This window comes from Myotis myotis, unplaced genomic scaffold, assembly GCF_014108235.1.
Source record: "Myotis myotis isolate mMyoMyo1 unplaced genomic scaffold, mMyoMyo1.p scaffold_m19_p_9, whole genome shotgun sequence".
Classification (NCBI taxonomy): Eukaryota; Metazoa; Chordata; class Mammalia; order Chiroptera; family Vespertilionidae; genus Myotis; species Myotis myotis.
The window spans coordinates 62,634,520-62,656,051 of record NW_023416401.1 but is presented as its reverse complement, the minus strand read 5'-3'; the positions used below and the strand labels follow the sequence as shown (position 1 = coordinate 62,656,051).

Here is a 21,532-nt window from a genome sequence, read left to right as displayed (position 1 = left end):
TGAAGATCTTTGGCGATATCAATAATAAGCAGTGAAAACAATAACCAAGAAAACGTTGACGTAAATAATCTGTATATATAAAAGCCTAATATGCAAAGTGTCCCCTCTGGAGTTCCACTGACTGGGAGTTCGATCACTCGCTATCACTGTGCTGACCACCATGGGGCAGCGCGGAACAAAGGAAGGCCCCGGACGGCAGCTGGCAGCTGCTAGGGACCCCACCGGTGCATGAATTTCATGCACTGGGCCACTAGTTTTTCTATAATAGAAGAAACAAAGTGTACTAAACAAACTACAACCTAATACGCTCATTGTAAAATGACTTCAATTTTCAGGATATTTCAGTACATCCTAGAATTCATTGAAAGCCACTCTTGAAATCTCAAGAACAACATATAAGCAATAGTTTATAAACTATGGAACAAGGAAAACATATGGTAGATCTTACGTGAGAGAGACGTAAACAAAATGGAATTGCCTTGAGACTGTGAAACCCAGAGTCATCAGATAAGGAAGAAATGCAATGGAGTGCACAGAAGACAATTCACACTATAAATCTGTAAGGTTTGACTTTGTTAGTACATCAAGAAATATTTTCAAATTACCAATTTTGGTCCATTAACCTTTTCATCTGAAGATATGTGTACACACATTCACACCCACTTCCCTCTTGATAGTCATCTTATGCCTAAATCACATCTTTATATTACTATTTTTACATATTGCATGCAGTGCATGTCAAAACTATGTAAATCTCTTTGTTATGTAGGCTCAGAAAAAGAATATATACATATTCAGGTGTACTGGTTAATAATGCGGATTCTGTAATCAAAGAAAACATGATAATTTCAAGAGAAGCATCAAAAGTGCTTCATTCAAAGTAATGTCCATCGCTAGCTACACATTTCCCCCATCTTTCAGGTAATTTGTGGATACTGTCCCAATAGAACTTTTTTTGTTTTGAGGCAAACCATTCAGAGACCCAATTTTCCACTTCGTATGTTTTGAAGTGCTGCTCAGAAAGTGCATGTGCCATCTATTGGAACAAGTGGTAATCTGAAGGAGCAAGGTCTGGTGAATATAGCAGGTGGGTTAATACTTCCCAGGCAAGATCTTTTAACGTGTCTTTAACTGGTTTTGAAGTGTGTGATGTTGCGTTATCATGAAGCAAAATTACTTTGCCATGTGTTCTGGCACATTCTGGTCATTTCACGATCAAAGCGTGGTTCAAATTGAGTATTTGTTGTCAGTAGTGATCAGTATTAATGGTTTCACCTGGTTTTAGAAACTCATAATACACCACACCTTCCTGATCCCACCAAACCCAGAGCATTGTCTTCTTTCCAAAGCGATTTGGCCTTGCAGTGGATGTTGATGGTTGATCTGGATCAACCCATTGTTTTGTGCATTTGGGATTCTCAAAATAAATCCGCTTTTCATCACCAGTCACAATTCGATGCAAAAAAGACTTTCTTTCATGCCGTTGAAGCAATATTTTACTGATGACTTTTCGGTTTTCCATTTGTCTTTTGTTCAGTTGATGTGGCACCCATTTTCCTTCCTTTAAAATCTTTCCCATTGCTTGTAAATGATCACAAATTGTTTGCTGAACAACGTTTAATCTTTCTGCAAGTTGTTTTTGAGTTTGACACGCACCTTCATTCAATAATGCTTGTAATTGTTGGTCTTCAAATTTTTTCGGTTGACCTGAATGTTCTTTGTCTTTCACATCGAAATCATCACTTTTAAAGCATTAACCAGTGTTCACAACTATCTTGAGATTGAGCATGTTCACCATAAGCTTCCCAAAGTATACAATAACATCCAGAAGCTCTTTTCTTCAAAATAATGAATTCAAACTTCCCGCAAATGCTCTTTTTTTTGGCACAAAATTCGACATTTTTAAGCGTAAAAAATCTCTATGATGTTAACACCTTCAGCAAATTTGACATGAAGTTTTGAAGCTTGTTGTCAATACAACAAAATAGCATAAATATCAAATCGCATATATATCAACCTATGTGTAACTCCATCTATTGAAAAAAATCCGCATTAACTGGTACACCTGGTATATATATATATTAAAATGTTATCAGGAAGCAGAATTCCAAATACAGGGCTTCTAATAAGACTTTCAAGCATTTTGTTAAATTGGCATTTGTTAAGAAAAGCCCACGGTACTGGGCAGTGCCTAGCAATCACACAAAGACCACCGGTAAATCTGGGGGGAAAAAGTATAGAATTGACGAGGCTGGACAAAGTACACAGTATACCTGCAGGGGTGAACACAGGCAGGACAATACAGGATGCAGGAAGAGAGTGGCAGTACACAGAGTGTAGGTCTGATTTAGGATCACTAAGTGGAGTGCCTTGGGGTTCTCGAGCTAGGTCCAGATTGTTCAGCTTAAACAAAATCAGCAAGGTTTGGCTAGGTCTTCAGAAATCTTACATAAGGGGCATACAAAATGAAGACCCTGCAGTGCAAAACAAACAAACAAGAAACAAACAGACTACTGTTCACAAGGACTGCTGGAGATGCCATATAAAAAACTTACATTCACTTGGAACACTGTAAGCTGGTGTCTGTGTGCACTAGGGTTTCATGGGAGTTCAGTACAAAACTTTTTAGCTACACAAAATAAATGCCAATGCTGAAACATCATACACTTTTTACTTAAACTTTCAAAAATACTCCTAGATATGTTTTTGTAACCATCATAATGTCCCCAGCAGGTATGATAAAAGGAAGGAAATATATAAATTATGGGTAAACTCTTTACATATTTATTTAAGGTTTAAGGTCTCTGGGTAAAGGATTGCTAATGATGTCATTCCATTGCATTTTTACCTGAAACCTTGAATGAGGTGGGAAACGTTAACTTTGATCGCATATTAATACCTTATTCATTACACATCACTGATAACATATTTAAATTAAAACACTTTATTGCCCAGTTGGTTGAGTGTTGACCTATGAACCAGGAGTCATAGTTTGATACCTGGTCAGGGCACATGTCCAGATTGTAGGCTCAATCCTCCAGTGTGGGCATGCAGGAGGCAGTTGATCAATGATTCTCTCTCATCACTGATGTTTCTATCTATTCTCTTCCTCTCCCTTCTTCTCTGAAGTCAATAAAAAATATTTTTAAAAATAAATAAATAAATAAAACGTTTTATGAATGAGAATATATAAAGTCCACACATATTCTATGGAACAAGGAAAACATATGGTAGGTTTTACATGAGACACGAATGTAAACACAATGGAATTGCCATGAGAGATTGTCAAACCCAAAGTCATCAGATTAGGGAGAAAGAAATTCAATAGAATGCACAGAAGACAATTCGCATTACAGACCCACTGGTCAAAATACACATTACAAGCATTCACAGAAGCATCAAATGAATTTAGATTTAAATCACATTACTATTTGTGTTTCAAAAAATCACAAATACTGTCATAATAAAAAGGATACAGTGTAGGAAATTACATTTTTTCAAACATCCATGCCCTTGGTATTTTCATTCATACTAGAAAATCATATAACTTTCTTACTGGATTCTCTAAAATAAGTATTCTGATTTAAAAGGCATATTTGAAAAGTGTTATTGACTTTATATTTGCATGGTTTCTATTCAGTATGAATTCACTAAAGTTCAGTGAGGCTTGATAAATAGTTAAAAGTTTTGCCAAATTCTTTAAATTTGTATCATTTCAGTCGGGCATGAATCATGTGATATTGACTATGGTTCCAACACTGGGAAAAGGTGTTGCCAAATTCTCTACACTTGTAATGGTTCTCTCTGGTATGAATTACTTGATATTTAGTGAGGTTTGGGCAATGGTTAAAGGTTTTTCCATATTCTTTATATTTGTATTGCTCCTATCCAGTATGAATTCCCCAATATTGAAGAGCAGAGGTTAAAGGCTTTGTCACACTCTTCACATTTGTAAAGCTTCTCTCAGGTATGCAGTCTCATGTTTGGTAAGATTTGAGTGGTGGGTAAAGGCTTTGCCACATTCTCTACATTTATAAGGCTTCTCCCAAGTATGAATTTTCTAATGGTCCATGAGACTTGAAGAATTGTTAAAGGCTTAGTCACATTCTCTACATTTTAAGGCTTCTCTCCAGTATGAATTCTCTGATGTTGCATAAGTTGTGAGGGCCAGATAAAGGCTTTGCCACATTCTCTACATTTATAAGGCTTCTCTCCAGAATGAATTCTCTGGTGTTGAGTAAGATTTGAGCTCCGAATAAAGGCTTTACCACATTCTCTACACTTATAAGGCTTCTCTCCAGAATGAATCCTCTGATGTCGAGTAAGGGTTGAACACCGGTTAAAGGCAAAGCCACATTCTCTACATTTATAAGGCTTCTCTCCAGAATGAATCATCTGATGTCGAGTCAGATGTGAGCTTGAGATAAAGGCTTTGCCACATTCTCCACATTTATAAGGCTTCTCTCCAGAATGAATTTTCTGATGTTGAGCAAGATTTGAGCTCTGGGTAAAAGTTTTGCCACATTCTTTACATTTATAAGGCTTCTCTCCAGAATGAATTCTCCGATGACTGGTAAGGCTCGAAGATTTGCTAAAGGCTTTGCCACATTCCCTACATTTATAAGGCTTCTCTCCAGAATGTAGTCTCTGATGACTGGTAAGGCTTGAATACCATTTATAGGCTTTGCCACATTCTCCACATTTATAAGGCTTCTCTTCGGTATCAAATGCCTGTTGTAGAATAACATGGAAATGCAATTTAGAAACATTATCACATTCCTTTTTTTTTTTTTTTACTATATTTTTATTGAGTTCAGAGAGGAAGGGAGAGGGAGAGAGATAGAAATATCAATGATGAGAGAAAATCATTGATTGGCTGCTTCCTGCAAGCCCCTTACTGGGGATCAGGCTTGCAACCCAGGCATGTGCCCTTGACCAGAATCAAACCCAGGACCCTTCAGTCTGCAGGCTGAAGCTCTAACCACTGACCCAAACCAGCCAGGGCCATTATCACATTCTTTACATTTTTAAGGCTTCTCTTTAATAATGATTTTCTTATGTATATAGACATTGGATAATTGACTAAAGACTCTCATACTCTGATTACACCTAAAGGCTCCTCCCCCAATATGAGTATTTTCATGTTCAGTAAGATTTAATAACAGTTTGAAAGATGTGTCACATTCACTACATTTATCTGTCTTGTCTACAGCATGAATTTTCTGAGGTATAACAATATTTGAGCTTTCATCAAAGACTTTCTGAAATTTATACATTATCTATGAAAACTAAGTTCTCTAATGGTTATTAGAATTTAACCCTTTCTTAAATTCCTAGATTTACTGCACTGACTTCTCTATTCATTATATGCACTCTAGTAATCAATGAAGATAGAAAAGCCTTTAGTTCAAGTTCTAATATCATTGCACATGTAAAGTTGTGTCCAATCACCTATTCTGATACCTATAAAGCCATAATGGTTGAATATAAAACCAAACACATTTATGAAAATTATAGCATCTGGAACAAGAAAGAATATTTTTCTGTGAAGGAATAATTCAAACTTGGTTAAGGGATTTACAAATTCAGTCACAATTTCCATCATTGTGTTTTAAATTATTTATTTTTACAAACATTTAACTTAAATTCTACATTAAATCATCCAAAGACTTATTTACACAATGGACTAGGTGACTTCTCTGATACTCTCAATTTCATTTCAGAAAATATGTATTTTTAAAAGGTTTCCTTTGGTGTTTGCATTCAGAATCACATTGTTCTTCCAAGGTAACTCCAAGTAAAAATTTCCAAAATCTTTTATATCCTTAACCTCTTTTGGCAGCAAGGATATTGTATGGGTGATTGTTCCAGTTTGGTTATATGCATCATAACATCTTTTTTCTCTTCATATTGCCCCAGACATTCCAAAACTTTGACTAAGTGTAAATTCTCAATGCCACACATTGTACACCTTACCTGTAGCATATTCCAATATGAATTTTCGATGCCTGGTTTTGGTAACAAGCCCTGGGTGACTTGAGAAGACATAACTGAAATATAACAAATGAATTACAACACACTACATGCAGATAAGTATTGTTCAAATGTAATGTACAGAATTAATACCTGTCAAATGACTTCAGTGAGGTGGCAGAAGAGGATTCACCTACATTTTTTCTCCATGAAGATGGAAACTTAATAACAATGACTGACCCAATTACCTTTCAGAGTACTTAAGAGGTCAAAGATCACAGCACACCCCAGAGGGAAAAAACAGAAAAGGGTCATGTCAAAGAGGGAAGAAAAGTTGCTTGTATTTGCTCCCAGTACCTGGTCCCCTTTCTGGTACACTACACAATGGCTGTGGGATACCTCCCCATCCTCAGTTTCTTCGTGCACTGTGTGTCCAATTCAGAATGGTCTGGATTTTTTGCAACTACCTGTGGAACTTGCTTCTGTTTTAAATGACACAGATTGCTAAGGAAATGGTAATTTACCATGAACACACTGTGGTGGCTGCTAAGAAAGAGAGTAATTATTCAAGCACCAAAGAGACTGTTGTGCTGAAGAAAGACATCAGGATTGGGAATATCATGTGTTCTAAATAAAAGCAAAATATGTTTTAAACTGGGAAGTTACATGAAACACACCCACGCAGGCTTCTGGTCAAGATGGTGGTGTAGGTAATTGCAGCACTGGCAACGTCCCACAGCCACACTAAATAAAACAACTAAACTACAGGAAAACCATTGTTCAGAATGTCCAGAAACCTAGCTGAATGAAGTTCTACAACTAAAAACATAAAGAAGAAGCCTCAGACAGACTGGTATCAGGTGCAAAGTCACAGAACGGGCTGGGACCACATGATGGATGAAAATCACAAGAAGTATTTCAGCTGCAGAAGTGAAGAGTGAAGGGTCCCAGCCCCACAGAAGGCCCGCCAGCCCAGGGTTCCAATCCCAAGAAGAGATGTCCCCATTACTATGGCTGTAAAAACTAGGGAGGCTTGTGCTGAGTGAGATGGAGAGCTGATGGAGTCTCAGGCCCATGGTCGGCAAACTGCGGCTCGCAAGCCACATGCGGCTCTTTGGCCCCTTAATTGTGGCTCTTCCACAAAATACCACGTGCATCACAAAATACCACGTTCAGGCGCACACGTACAGTGTGACTTGAAATTTCGTGGCCCATGTGCAAAGTCGGTATTTTGTGGAAGAGCCACACTCAAGGGGCCGAAGAGCCACATGTGGCTCGCGAGCCACAGTTTGCCGACCACTGCGGCAGTTCCCTTTAATGGGCTCATGCTCTGACTTACTCAGACTCATGCCCTCTGAGCTCCAGAACTGGGCAGCAGCTTGAAAGGCACCGGGACACACAGGGAAGAACAACAATATCTGGCCTAAGGACGAGGCCTGGAGAAGGAGCTTTTTCCCAGACATAAGTCTTGGGAGAAGTCATTCTTCCTTTTCTAAAACCCTTCACGCACAGAGCGGGCAGACAGGCTCCATAGCTGAGTATCAACCTGGCTCAGACTTTTCACCCACCCTGAAGATTTCCTCAGACCCTGCCCCATGAACTTGCAGGCCCGCCCAATCTGTTTCAAGTGGTTTTCCATGAAAACGGCCTGAATAAGCTTATGCTTCAGTCTTTACTACAATGTCTCAAAGAATCAGCATCTGGCCTCAGTGTGTCTTGTACCTCTTGCTAAGTGGCCCCAGCCCCAAAATAATGTTTAATTACTGGGGTTTACACCTAAGACACATGTAATATTGATGTCAAGTGTAAATAAAATATTAAAAAATGATAGAAACACACACACACACACACACCAATTACACTTTCCAGAATAGGTTTGACAGGCCATTAAAAACCTACCATAGCTGATTGTTATTTGTGTTCTCTTGTACAAAGGAAGCTCATAAAGAAAGGGATGACGCCTGCTTCTAATGGGCTTACATAGTAACAAAAAATCACAAGGCTTATGAAAAAACAGACAAACAGTCCAACCAGAGGCACAAAGTAAGTCTCCATGTGTTGGTCCTAACTTAACGGCAATCTGTTAATTACGTGACAAAGAATTCAAAATAACCATCTTAAAGGGGATCAATCTGATCATAGAGGAAAAACACAGAAAACTAAATTACCATCAAAACTATGCATGACAAAAAACTAAATTACCATTAAAACTATGCATGAAAAAAAATACAAAGGCAGAAAGTGTAAGAAAGAACCAAACAAATATTGGAAGTTGAAGTACTCAGTACCTGAATTTAAATATACAATAGAAACATCAGCAACAGACTTGGTCAAGCAGAAGGAATAAGAGGAGAGCTTGGCCACCTATCCCCAGCGCTCCTGGGAGGTGGGAACCAAATTCCAGCATCTCAACCACTTCTTTACAAGCTACTTACATGAAGCAGAAAAGAGAATTGGTTTAACATAACATTCCTCACCAATGTGCAGTTTCCCAGCGTCCGCAAGAAATGCAAGAGTAGCCAGGTCATGCCACCCTCACACTACCAGGGCAGGTCTTTGGCTCTCACTGCAAATGTGATGGCAGATCAAAGGAGCACAAGGAGAACCCTTACATGATGCCAGAGAGTAAATGTTGAAGAGGCTCTGTCCCTTGAAGACAGAAATAGAAGTAAACCTGACCCTCTCCAAAAATCATTTCCCATTGAAGCCAATCTTCCCAAAACATATTTTAAAGCTTGCCTTCCTCTGTGACTTTTGACCTCTCACCTGGGTTGTCTGCTACCTTCATTCCCCCCTACCTGGCTGGCTGGATATTGTTTCTTTTCTCTTCAACTCCCAGGGCTCCATCATGTGCTCCAAAAAGGTGACCAGGTCTGGCTTAGACATAACAAGACCTGTTTATTAAAAAAAAAAAAAAAAAGGAACGTGAGATTTTAATGGAGATTTTCCAATTTCCCATCCAGCCCTGGGTTCAAGTAAGAAGATAGGACATTGCAGAATATCAGAATATTTTAGAAAATTATTTCCCAAAATTTTATTTTCTGACAGCACCTTTATTATACCAGAGACATTTAAAGTTTCCAAATCCTGAGTTCCACTTCCATATACATCAGGAAGCCTTTCTGTTCTGCACCAGCAAAACCCCAATTGCTTTCCTTGGGAGCACAGATCTGAAACTCTCATACAAAGCAGAAGCTCACCACTGACACTGTACTAATGAAGACAACAACACCCTGCGGGTGGAGGAGAAATTCTGGAAGGACGTGGTCCTCACCCAGGAACACCAGGTTCCTGTAGTTCTGCAACATCACGTCCCTGTACAGTTCCCGCTGAGCTGGGTCCAGGCACGCCCACTCCTCCTGAGAGAATTCTATGGCCACATCACTGAAGGTCAACTGACCCTGAAATTGAAAGATACAAAGCAAAACAAAAATTAAAACATTACTCAAGTAAACATGGACAGGGGTCACAATGTGACCCAATAAGAACACAGAGTGAACAGAACTGGTTTTGACCTAAGAGTACCCTGAATTATCCAATAAGATCATTTTGACCTTCTCCAGTGTATTTTGAGAAAGGAGGATGACATATCATTTACAAAACCACTGTAGAGGCTTTACTTTTCTGGAAGAGAAATTTTAAACATAAAGGCATCAACACAGGCATATCCATTTTTGAGTGCTATATTTGAATCATAGAGGATCAAGTGTATATAGTTCTTAGGTAGAGAAGTCATTCTGAGTGAGCACACCAAAGTACTTCTAAAATATCAAATTGCAAAACAAGGGACTGGAGATCCACAGAATTCAGACCCTGATTCAGGAGTGCGGGGTGGGTCCTGAGTTTCCAGCTCACTTAAAACTATGGACACCAATGAGTCTGCTGCATGTGCCACACCTTTAGACAGCACAGAGAAAGAAAACAAGGAAAGAAATGCGTATGCAGGACTTTGAGTGAAGTATTTTACTGAATTTACAGAGCTCATACATTAGTAAGCCTAGCAATCACAATCCTTCTTTAATGATAACTATGTACTAGATATTATTCTAACCATTTTATATATATAAATTAATAAATCTCATGACAAATCAGAGAACAATGAAAATATTCTTCTTTTTGTAACAAAATATTTTGTAAACCATCCAGCAAATGGTGGAGCTTGGATGAAAACAATATACAAATGCAGCCATCATAACGTGCAGTGTTGTTACTAGAGAATAGAAACAAGAAGGTAAAAAAGAGCTCAAATAATGTTAACATTTTCTGCAAAAAGACAAGACATAATAATGGAAATAATATACATATTAAATGTGACACAAATGATACATTTTCATGTCAAGAAAATTAGCCTGAAATAAAATCAAGATTAATTCCACTTGTGTTAATCTCACAAATCTCTTCATGGATGAGTCTTTGCATTTTATAAACACAAAAGAGAGGTAAACACACAATGATGTAAAATAAGGTAGAGCTATTCTTTAATTACTATTTTTGTTTTAATCTTCACCTGAGGATAATTTTCCAATGACTTTAGAGAGAGTGGAAGGGAGGGAGAGAGGAAGAGAGAGAGAGAGACAGAGAGAGAGAGAAACACTGATTGGTTGCTTCCGGCACACACCCTTACATGGGTTGGGAATCAAACCTGGGTCATACCTGTGCATGGCAGGACACTCCAACCCCCTGGTGTACACTGGCCGGGGCACCTTTTATTTCTTGGATAATTTTTATCTCTTGTGCTGATTTGTATTTTATAAATTTAATACTCTTGAACATCCATTTGATTCTTATAAACTTTTATAAAAATACAATGTAGCATTAAAGAAGAGTATGTTTGTGATGTTTGTTGAATACAATAAACATTTACAGGTTTGAGGCCTCACTGATAAAAGCCTCTATTTGCAAAGGTAGTATTGCCAGTGAACAATAACAACAAAAAGGCCTTTATTTCTCAAAGCAACCTACAAATAAAGAGAAACTGAAAAGAGAAAAAGGTTCCAGATGAAATGTGATTGCTTATGTGTAACTCTCAAAAATTTTTCCAGCCCGCTGGTATGGCTCAGAGGTTGAGTGTTGATCTATACACCAGGAAGTCACGGTTCAATTCCAGGTCAAGGCATATGCTTGAGTTGTGGGCTTGATCCCCAGTGTGGGATGTGCAGGAGGCAGTGATTCTCTTTCATCATTGATGTTTCTATCTCTCCCTCCCTCTCCCTTCCTCTCCAAAATCAATAAAAATATATTTAAAAATAATTTGTCCAAGACCCTTATTAAAGATAAAGAAAAAATATTAAATCTATAGTTCAGGAACCTGGCAGAGAACACCTGCACCAAATGAAAATAAAGTTCAAAGGAAGTGACATCAGGTGACTGAAGCACATAGAAGAACAGATTATCGATAACTTTAGTGTCCACATATACCTCCCACATTCTGTAAATCTAACAGTGCATTTAAAGAGTAAGGCTTACAAGAAAATGGCAGCCAATTAGGCAAACCTGTGGTGCATCTCGTCCCAGGGCAAGACTGGAAATACAACTAAAATGGAGAATACTGAGGTTAAAAATGGCAGCAGAGTGAGTGGATGCTGCATGGACATGCTCCCAGGAGCAAACTGGAATTACAACTGAAACACAAAAAAAAAACACCCTGAATAGTTAACAGAAGACTAGCAGGAGAGAAACCTGATCCCCAAGGATGGAAAGTGGAGACTGCATAGATAGGTAGGAGGGGCTAAGGTGTGAAGGGGCTGATGAGGGGCCCACTGAAAGCAGCTGAAGTCCCAAAGAGATATATCTCAGCTATGGGGGGGTTGCCACTGAGGACTCTGGGAACTAATCCCCAAGCTGGGCCCCCCAGAAGAGAGCACCAGAACTGAGAAGGGTACCTACCCAAATAACATCTGGCTGTGAAAAGCAGGAGGGTTGCTGTCTGCCAGGGAGAGATGGCTGGAAAATCAGGCACCCTCTTAAAGGGCCAACACTCAAATTCCCTGTGCAGCCACCCACCTTGTACTTTGGCAGAGGGAGGACAGAGTGGACTAGAGCTGTGTGAGCAGAAGCCAGGATTGGGGACTTGGAGGTTAGAGCTCAGAATGCAGACAGGAAACCGGAGTTTCCTGTGTGGAGTTATTCCCTCATGCAGTGGAGGACATCTTTCCCACACAGACATTTGCTTTACCTGGGGGGAAGACAGTTGACCCACCCTATTGGAAAACACTTTGTCTTGGGGCCACCTAAGATATTAAAAATAACAAAGAGCCTCCAGGCAGAAGCAACTGCCCCACCCTGCTGAAAAAAATCTCTCACCACACCTGAGGACAAGACAAGAGGAATCCTATCAGTCTGCAGGCAGAGGCATTCTCTGGAGGCTTTGAGTCTTTGCCTGACCTAATTAGTCAGAAACAGTGTTTGAAACTATCCTGCATGAGAGATTAAGAGACGTAGAGGATCTACCTAATACATAATCACAATCCAAACAGGCAGCCAAAATGAGGAGACAAAGAAACAACCCCCAAATGAAAGAACAAAAGAATTCTCCAGCAGAAGAGATAAATGAAGCAGATATAAGAAATTTATCTGAAACAGAGGTAAAAGTAATGATGGTAAAGATGCTTAACAGCATGAGAAAAGATATAGTAACTATGAAAACAGAAATAAAGAATGATATAGCACAAATAAACACAATGCAAGGAATACAGAGCAGATTAGGGAAAGCTGAGGATCAAATCAGTGAATTAGAAGACAGGGTATAAAAAAATTTACTCAATCAGAGAACTGAGAACTGAAAAGAAAAAACAATTAAAAAACAGGAGGACAGCTTAAGGGAGCTGTGGGACAACAAGAAACACAACAATATTAGAATAGCAGGTGTTCCAGGAAAGGCAGAAAAGGAGAAAAGGATAGAGAATGTGTTTGAAGAAATAATGGCAGAAAACTTCCCTAGCCTGGTAAGGGAAAAAGTCACACAAGTTCAGGAGGCACAGAAAATCCCAAGCAAGAAGAACCTAAACAGGTCCACACCCAGACACATCATAATTAAAATGCCAAAAATTGCCGAAACCAGTTTGGCTCAGTGGATAGAGTGTCAGCCTGCGGACTGAAAGGTCCCAGGTTCGATTCCAGTCAAGGGCATGTACCTGGGTTGCGGGCACATCCCCACTAGGAGATGTGCAGGAGGCAGCTGATCCATGTTTCTCATCGATGTTTCTAACTCTCTATCTCTCTCCCTTCCTCTCTGTAAAAAATCAATAAAATATATTTTTGAAAATAAAATAAAATGCCAAAAATTAAAGACAAAGAGAGACTCTTAAAGGCAGCAAGAGAAAAGCAAACTGTTACCTACAAAGGAGCTCCCATAAGGCTGACACTTGATTTCTCATTAGAAACTCTACAGGCCAGAAGGAAATGGCATGAAGTACTCAAGGTAATAGAAAGCAGGGCTCTGAGACTAAGATTACTATATCCAGCAAGGCTATCATTCAAAATAGATGGTCAAATAAAGAGCTTCCCAGACAAAAAAAAAAAAAAAAAAGGCTAACAGAGTACATCACCACCAAATCAGCATTACAAGACATGCTAAAGGGACTGCTGTAATGAAAAGAAATGAAGAAACCTAGGCATGCAGAATTAAAATGGCAATAAATAAGTACCTATCAATAAGAACTCTAAATGTAAATGAATTGAGTGCTAATATAAAAAGGCATAGGGTAGCTGAATGGATACAAAAACATGACCCAACTATATGCTGTCTACAAGAGACCCACCTTAGAACAAAGTACATACACAGGATGAGAGTGAAGGAATGGAAAAAAATTTTCCATGCAAATGGAAAAGAAAAAAAAAGCTGGAATAGCAATACTCATATACGACAAAACAGACTTTAAAATGAAGGCCATCACAAGAGACCACAAAGGTCACTATAAAAAAAAAGAACTCTTACCATTTACAGCAAATAGATGGACCTGGAGAGTATTATGCTAAGCAAAATAAGCCAGTCAGAGAAAGATAGTATCACATGATCGCACTCATATATGGAATATAATGAACAAAATAAACTGATAAACAAAAAGGATCTGAAGGCATAGAAGCATAGAACAGACTGACAAATTTCAGAAGGAAGGCAGGGCCAGGGAGGTGGGTGAGGAGTGATTAACTGGGGAACTTATATGCATATATGGACACAGAAAATAGTGGTAAAGGCCTGGGAGGGGCGGGTTCAGGGTGGAGGGGGTCAATGGGAAAAACAAACAAACAAACAAACAAACAAACAAAGGAGACATCTGTAATACTTTCAACAATAACAGAGAAAAATGAATTCTTAAAAAAAAAAAAAAGTAAGGCTTTCTTATTAATGTAGTGAGCAAGTTTCTTCTAACAATTTTTCCTTTTCAGAACTTTCTGGGGCTACTAAGGCAATCCTGATTAAATATGCATTTTCTCAATCCTGTCCTCAAGATCACATATTGCAGCCAAATAAATTTAAAACCTACATTTCCCTTCTACACAACCTATCTCAATAGAAACCTTGGATAGCAATGCCTTCCCATGTTGGTATGTCACAAAGAAAATGTTTTCATAAGTTGACGGTGCAGGGGTTCAAAACAAGGCACCTTAAAATGTGCTTCAATGTCTAAGGATTATGTTGAACTAAAGGCACCAAGACCCTGTGGACTCAAGAGAAACTTCTGCTCTCCCTTTAAATAGCCAGAAGAATTTTAATTAGGAGCCTGACCCATGATACAGGTTAAAACCAAAAATGACTTTTTACCTATCTAGACGGTAGGCAAACTAATACTTCTTTACATGTGATCTCCGGTCAAAGATCTTCTGATGTCCCAAGGTGCATTAACTGATCCCAGGCTCAGAAGGTCTCACATACCAAATTTCCCTTGCAGTCTCGGAACCTCTCTTGCATGTGGGGTCTCTGACTCTGTCATGTGTGTGGAGCTCCCATACATGTCACATGTAACTGATTAGACCAGCTAAAAGAACATTTATGGTAGAAGAAAGTATCTTTCTCCCCAACAATGGTCATTAATTTATGGTGAGAGTTCTTCATTCCCTATAGGGAACCTGGATGGAAACAATAAAGAGAAGGTTGTGGGACATAAGAAAAAAATATCCCTGAGACATATAGGGAAGTCATCACACCTCAGCTCCCTACTCAAAAATGCAGAGGTAGCTGACTTTATCTCCTTTCCAAATACCTGCTTCCCTGCAGATGTTGAAACTACTGATGCCCATGAGCAGTTGATCTGGGTTTGACTGCTACATGAACTTCCTGGGGTGGCTCTAGTGAACTACACTGCCATAGTTCCTCCATAATGCAGGCGCTAACAACCTGGAAACCCAGTTGGTAAAGGAAGTCAACCCACCCTGAAATGGAAAATTCCACAAGCAGGCCATCTTGAAAAAGCCCACTTTGTCCCAAGCTTATTAAAGCCAACAAGCAACCCTATGCGGTTTGGCTCTGTAGATAAAGCGTTGGTCTGGGAACTAAAGGGGCCCGGGTTCAATTCCGGTCAAGAGCACAAGCCCAGGTTGCGGGCTCATTCCCCAGTAGGGGGTGTGCAGGAGGCAGCCGATAAATGATTCTCTCTCATCATTGATGTTTCTATCTCTCTCTCCCTCTCCCTTCTTCTCTGAAATCAATAAAAAATAAAAAAAGCCAAGCAGCACAAGTCCCTGAATTGGTTTAGAGAACATTCCTTTCTTCTGTGTTTTCTCCCTTATCCTCAAACATAAGCTTAATAAAATTTGCCCAGAAATCTCTCTGCTTGATACTTTTTAAAAAATATATATTTTATTGATTTTTTACAGAGAGGAAGGGAGAGGGATAGAGAGTTAGAAACATCGATGAGAGAGAAACATCGATCAGCTGCCTCCTGCACACCTCCCACTGGGGATGTGCCCGCAACCCAGGTACATGCCCTTGACCGGAATCGAACCTAGGACCTTTCAGTCCGCAGGCCGACGCTCTATCCACTGAGCCAAACCGGTTTCAGCTGCTTGATACTCTTGATTTCTGCATTCAGAAACCCCAAAACACCAAATGCCAGTAACATTTCAAAGAGGGAACTTGGACAATTATAAGAAGAAAAAAACGTTAAGTAGTTGAAAACTAACTTGCTTTGCAAGATCATCAGAAATAGAGAGTAAAGATTTGCAGTTTCTAAATCTACCAACTTTAGAAAGAAATGCAAACACAGAACTGACCCAAGACAGGGCATTTACCTGAGGAGCAGCCATGTTGTCCTCTTCCTCCTCCTGCTCTGGGTTGTTTTCACGGGGGAACATATGTTGAGGAATCACACCTGTCTCTTGAGAATATGTCTTGCTTCCACAGTCATGGGCAGAAGGACCTTAAAATGTTGAAAAATGTCACACTCCGTCGTCCTTTGTCACAGGAGAGATTCAGAAACAATGAGATCCTACATGAAGCTTAAACTGTGAGTTTTTTCTCTCCTGTTTACCCCTGATATCCCCTGCCACAGACATGCACAAATTTCAACCCAGCAATGAGAATATGGGCTGTCCTCCTACCCCTCCATATCCAACAGAGCACCCTGTTATCTCCCCTGGACCAAACCTGGCTCTGAACTCTCACAAAAGTCTTGGGGCAAAGAGCCCTTCTGCTAAACACTGCCCTCACTTTTGAATCACCTGGAGCACACTAAAACAATGATGTTCCTCCCAGACCAGTAGTCCAACTCTGTGGGGGAGGGCACAGTAATGTTATTTCTTATCATCAAATGATCTAATGGGAGGAGACCATTTAGCTAAGCATTTCTTCTACAGTTTTAATGTATAGGCAGAACCCTTGGGAACCACGGCCCCTTCTAAAAAGCTAAGATGCTGTAATCAGCAGTGAGGCCCATGAAATGGCATCTTTAGCTAGTTCCTGCCAGAGGTAACATTGCTCCCCAAGATCTGTTTTCAGTAGCAGTGGGCTAGGGAGATACTAGACACAACACACCCGAGACCTGTGTAAGAAGTTGGGCTAGGAACTTCTAGAAGGGCAAGACCCCAGGGTGGATTCCTAGTGTTGGAGTTGTTCTGGAATGGGCATGACCAGGTCCTGGGATATTTTTGCAGGTGCAACAGGGAGGGGGAAACCACATGGTGGCAACAGGGTTGTGTGAGGTGCCTGCCTCAGAACCTTCACAAACTAACCTGAGTCCCCAGGAATTCGCCCCGTCCCCTACCATGGACCAAGTGGAACAACAGGAAAATCTTCTGCCTGACCCACTGCCCACAGATGAGTGGAACCTCAATCTCCAAAGGACAAGGAGAAGAAAGGCGTTAACATTACACCTTTTTTGAAAATGAACCAAAGGAGTATAACCTAGAAGTCTGTCAAGATATAACAGTATTCACAACCCACTCATTTTCACTTTCTCCAAATGACCCCCAAATACCTACTGTTGTTCGTGTTACTATTTTAATATGGTAAGAACACTTCGAATGGGCTCGACCCTTTCTATAAAATTTTAAGTGCACAATATAATAGTGTTCATGACAGGCATAATGTTGTACGAAGGATCTCTGGAACTTATTCATCTTCGAAAAATCAAAATGTGTAACCCTAAATAGCAACTCCCATTTCCAGTCCCCCTAGTCTCTGGCAACACTAATCTTTCCTCAAAAGTTTGTTCCTGTGGGTTTGACTATCTTGTAGGAATTCTAAACCTGGATTTATACAGGGTTAACACATTAAAATACTTACTATTACACATAAGTTTAAAAATCTATAAACTTAATAGTCATATGATTAAACTTAAAGGAAGGAAATAGGATTAAATTAATAAGAGAAAAAGCCCCCAAATCTGATGCAATCTAACAAACACAATTGTTATGAAAGAAATAGAAAAGAAATTCCTAAAATACAACAGATTTCACTATAATAAATCCTCAGAGCAGCCCTGAATATTCATGCTTTTAACTGCGGGTAAGCAGGTAAATAGGTCCAAGTCATTATTTCTCATTAACATTGAGCCAGTTTATATCACCAGTGTTCTGGGGAAGAAAAAACTAGTACCTTTTTCCTCTATGCATATCTCTATGTCCAGATTTTTTCACCAAAAATATATGTTTTAATGATCTTTTAGAGAGAGAATGAGAGGGAGAGAGAGAAACATCGATGAGTGAGAAAAACATCCATGCATAGCCTCCAGCCAACAAACATGAAACTTGCATGCGTTCCCTGACCAGGAATCAAACTGGCGACCTTTAGGTGCACAGGCCAAAGCTGAAACAATGCTCAGCAACTGAGCCATACCAGCCAGGGCCAGATTTCTGCTTTTCATGAGGACGGGCCCACTATTAAAGCTCTTATTTTAAACTGATTATCTCTTCAAGGATCCTATCTTTTAAAAGGGTACTATTCCAAGGTACTGATTAAAGCTTCAAGCCCTGGCTGGTTTGGCTCAGTGAATAGAGCGTCAGCCTGTAGGCCTGAAGCTTCCCGGGCTCGATTCCTGTCAAGGGCACATGCCCAGGTTTCGGGCTCAATCCCCAGTAGGGGGTGTGCAGGAGGCAGCTGATCAGTGATTCTCAATCACTGATGTTTCTATCTCTCTCTCTCCCTCTCCCTTCCTCTCTGAAATCAATAAAAACATATTTTAAAAAAACAAACTTCAATACCCCTACCTGGCTAAGCTCTCAGTGCTGTTTCTGCCTCTGCTGTGTCATCTCTTCCTCCCTTTCCATTCCTACACTGGTCTCACCCAACTCGTTTTCTCCTGACTCCATCTGGATAGGGAGACTTATAATCTGATAGAGCACTGAGTTAATCTGAAAAGTAATCATAGTATCTTACATCTTAGAACACATATACTTATGTGAATAGGGGGTTAAGTTTTTCTTAAACTCCTTTGCAAGTGATTAAGGAGGTGACTCAGCTGTGAATCCAGCAAGCAGAACCAATAAGCAGAGTCAGACTGACCCACCAGAAGTCAAAGCATCCTCTCATCAACATCATCTCACCCTCTGATGACAATAGCTGATGTCTGGGGACCTCCAGGGCTACTCATAGCTGCATCCCTTCCCAGCCTCCCCCTCACCCCTTCCCCTTTATAATCCTATCCCCTGCACCGTGCTGGAAGACAGGATTTGAATGCTTGTACTAGTAAGCGCCCTGTCTTCTTGGTTGGCTGGCCTTCTCAATAAACGCCTAATATGATTCAACCCTGCCTTCCGTACTGGCAGCCCGAGCCCAAACAGGGGTTTCCCTGTAACAATCTGAAGTGACTTGCCCTTTGTGGCCCCCACTTTTGCTAACGAGGACTCCTCTCTCTTTCTGCTCCCCTTTAAGTGTTTAGACTTCTCCCATTCCTCCATGGGTCTCTATTTTCTTTCTCCATTTGCTACTTTCCCGAGTTCCTTATCACACTTCCCATTGCTTTTACAAGGCCCTCCTGCATCCTCAACTTCGCCATCTCTCTATAGACCCCTCACTGACCGTTCTGCCCTCTCACTACTCGATTTCTTTCTCATTATTCTTTCTCATAATCCTCCTCTCCCTGAATTAGGCCTCTTCCTGGCATCCCCTGGGAAGGCACTGCTTCCTAGTAACAGGGCAGGGAAATTCCTTGACAAGTGGAAAAGGGGAAACTGAGACAAAATCATCAGACAAGGCCAACACTTTGAGGAAGGAACTCACAGCCAGCTAATATGTCACCAGGCTTTATCTTCCCTGACCCAGGACGTTTAGGGGCAAATGACTTGCACATGCCGGACTGTCCCAGGGCCCTCACTCCTTGGTCCCAGCCCACCTTCAATGACATTCATGAAAACAAAACTAACCAGAAAAGAACCCTGGTCCCTTTTACCCACATTTTGATCAATCGGCGTTATGAAAGGACACATCGGAAAAGCTAATGGCTGTTAGGTAAAGACCCTCCCCTGAGACCTCCCCTAGGTCCAGCCAAGGACGGATTTTAAACAGAGCCTCAAGGCAAAGGATCCAGGAAAGCAGGAGAACGCCCCTCCCACACCCACACCCACACCTTTCCCTTCCCTGACTTCCTCCTCCACAGGCAGCACCTCCTAAAAGCCGATGGGGCCACAGGAAAGGGAAGGAAGCGGGGCAGCAGCAGCTCGTCTGAGGTTCACCCCCTGAACCCGGGTCCGGGAACGCCTTCCTGCCCGACTTCTGTCCCTGACCTCCATCTCTCAGAGCCAACGCAGCCGGCTGAGGTCCTCCCCTGTTGCCTCCCTCACCCCAAGCCCTCCTTTCATCGCACTGTCCCAGCTTTAATAAACACACTCGCAAAGCCACCGGGCTCCTGCGGTGAAGTCTTCCTACCCGAAGCCACGAACCCACACACCACCCGTGGCCCAGACCCCGACGGGTAACACTGGGACACCCAGTGCTGTTCTAGCCCAAATCCCGTCTCACGGAAACGTGTGCCCTTCCTTGGCATCTGGCCTTTTAGATACTAAATGGAGAGTAGGGGGGAGTCTCTGGAAAGGAGGGGCTGCAGAATCCCAGGCAAGGGAGGAATCCGGGCCTTAACTGGCCTAGAGAGTCCGAGGCTGAAGGAGGGCGCAGAGGGTTTGAGTCCATCTCCTAGGACTTTAAATGGCCTGGGGTGGGAAGGCTCTCCAGTGGGAGGTTTTAGGCAAGAAAACCATCCGAGGCTGGCCGTGTGCAGTGGCCCCAAGAAGGAAAGTGCAGAGGCAGGGCGGATGCAGACAGAATTTAACCAGAAATTAACGCGGAAACCCCAGCGCAAAGGCAGAGCCCTCAGGGCTCCAACCTCTCACGGGGACCAGAGACTCACCGCCTTGGAGACGCGGGTGTGGGGGCTTCAAGGTCCGCCGCGACCCCCGGACTCACCTGTACGGGACCGTGGGCGGAGATGCTGGGTTTAAATGAGAAAGACCAACAATCCCAGTTATCTTCCCTCTGCCTTAGCCGCTTCCGGGTTTACAAACAACTGCGCGTGCGCGTCGGGAGATGCCGGGAGGGGGCGTGGCCGGGCCCCTGCGGGAGGCGGGCGGGAGGGGCTCGGAGACGCGGAGAGGGGGCGGGGCCGGGGGCGGGGCCGTGTTCCCAGGGACTGCGCGCCCAGGGGAGGGGAGGGCGCGGCTGCGCCCGGGGCGGGGGTCAACAAAACTGGCGTGGCCTCGGTCTCGGTTCAGCCGGCTCGAGCGTGTGGCCCGGCGGGCGAAGGGTGTGGCAGGGCCCCGGAAAGGACGTGGTGGAACGGGGCCCGGAGCCGCCTGGATGGGCCCCGGGATGACGGCAGGCTCCGCGCCGCGGGGGTTATGGCTGGGCCCCGCCTCCATGTGTCCTGTGTCTTTTTGGCCTGTGAAGCAGGGCTATTCCCTGCCCACTTTAAGTAGATGTTTCAAACAGTTTAATGTAAAATTTTTGTTGGAAGCTAAAATGTCTCTCTCTTTTTTTTTTAACAGGTTGACAACGGATTTACTCAAAACCGCTAGTGGACACACCTGCGCGCCTTGGCAGAGATGCGGCTGAACTCTCGCTCTGGGTTCTGGGAACCTGGACTTACATAGCGAGTTGTGGGGGAACGATCATTGGATGGAGGAACCATCG

General features: G+C 41.8%; 1 protein-coding gene across 1 annotated transcript; it reads right to left on the bottom strand.

Annotated features, from left to right (window-relative positions):
* Nucleotides 1-3,156: 3,156 nt before the first annotated feature.
* LOC118663091 (zinc finger protein 253-like) lies at nucleotides 3,157-20,934 on the bottom strand. The gene is made up of 6 exons (XM_036322442.1): nucleotides 20,810-20,934; nucleotides 16,204-16,365; nucleotides 9,248-9,374; nucleotides 8,772-8,867; nucleotides 5,977-6,050; nucleotides 3,157-4,731 (listed from the first exon to the last, which is right to left on the bottom strand). The coding sequence occupies exons 2-6, from the start codon at nucleotides 16,264-16,266 to the stop codon at nucleotides 4,117-4,119; spliced, it is 975 nt and encodes a 324-aa protein (XP_036178335.1). The 5' UTR covers nucleotides 16,267-16,365; nucleotides 20,810-20,934; the 3' UTR covers nucleotides 3,157-4,116.
* Between the last annotated feature and the right edge of the window lie 598 nt (nucleotides 20,935-21,532).

Excerpts from the sequence above, each read along its gene's own strand:
- LOC118663091 (XM_036322442.1), bottom strand. The coding sequence starts at position 16,266 with ATGTTCCCCCGTGAAAACAACCCAGAGCAGGAGGAGGAAGAGGACAAC. Across the intron at positions 9,375-16,203 it reads ACAACATGGCTGCTCCTCAG|GGTCAGTTGACCTTCAGTGA; the intron begins GTAAATGCCCTG and ends TTTCAATTTCAG. Across the intron at positions 8,868-9,247 it reads CAGGAACCTGGTGTTCCTGG|GTCTTGTTATGTCTAAGCCA; the intron begins GTGAGGACCACG and ends TTTAATAAACAG.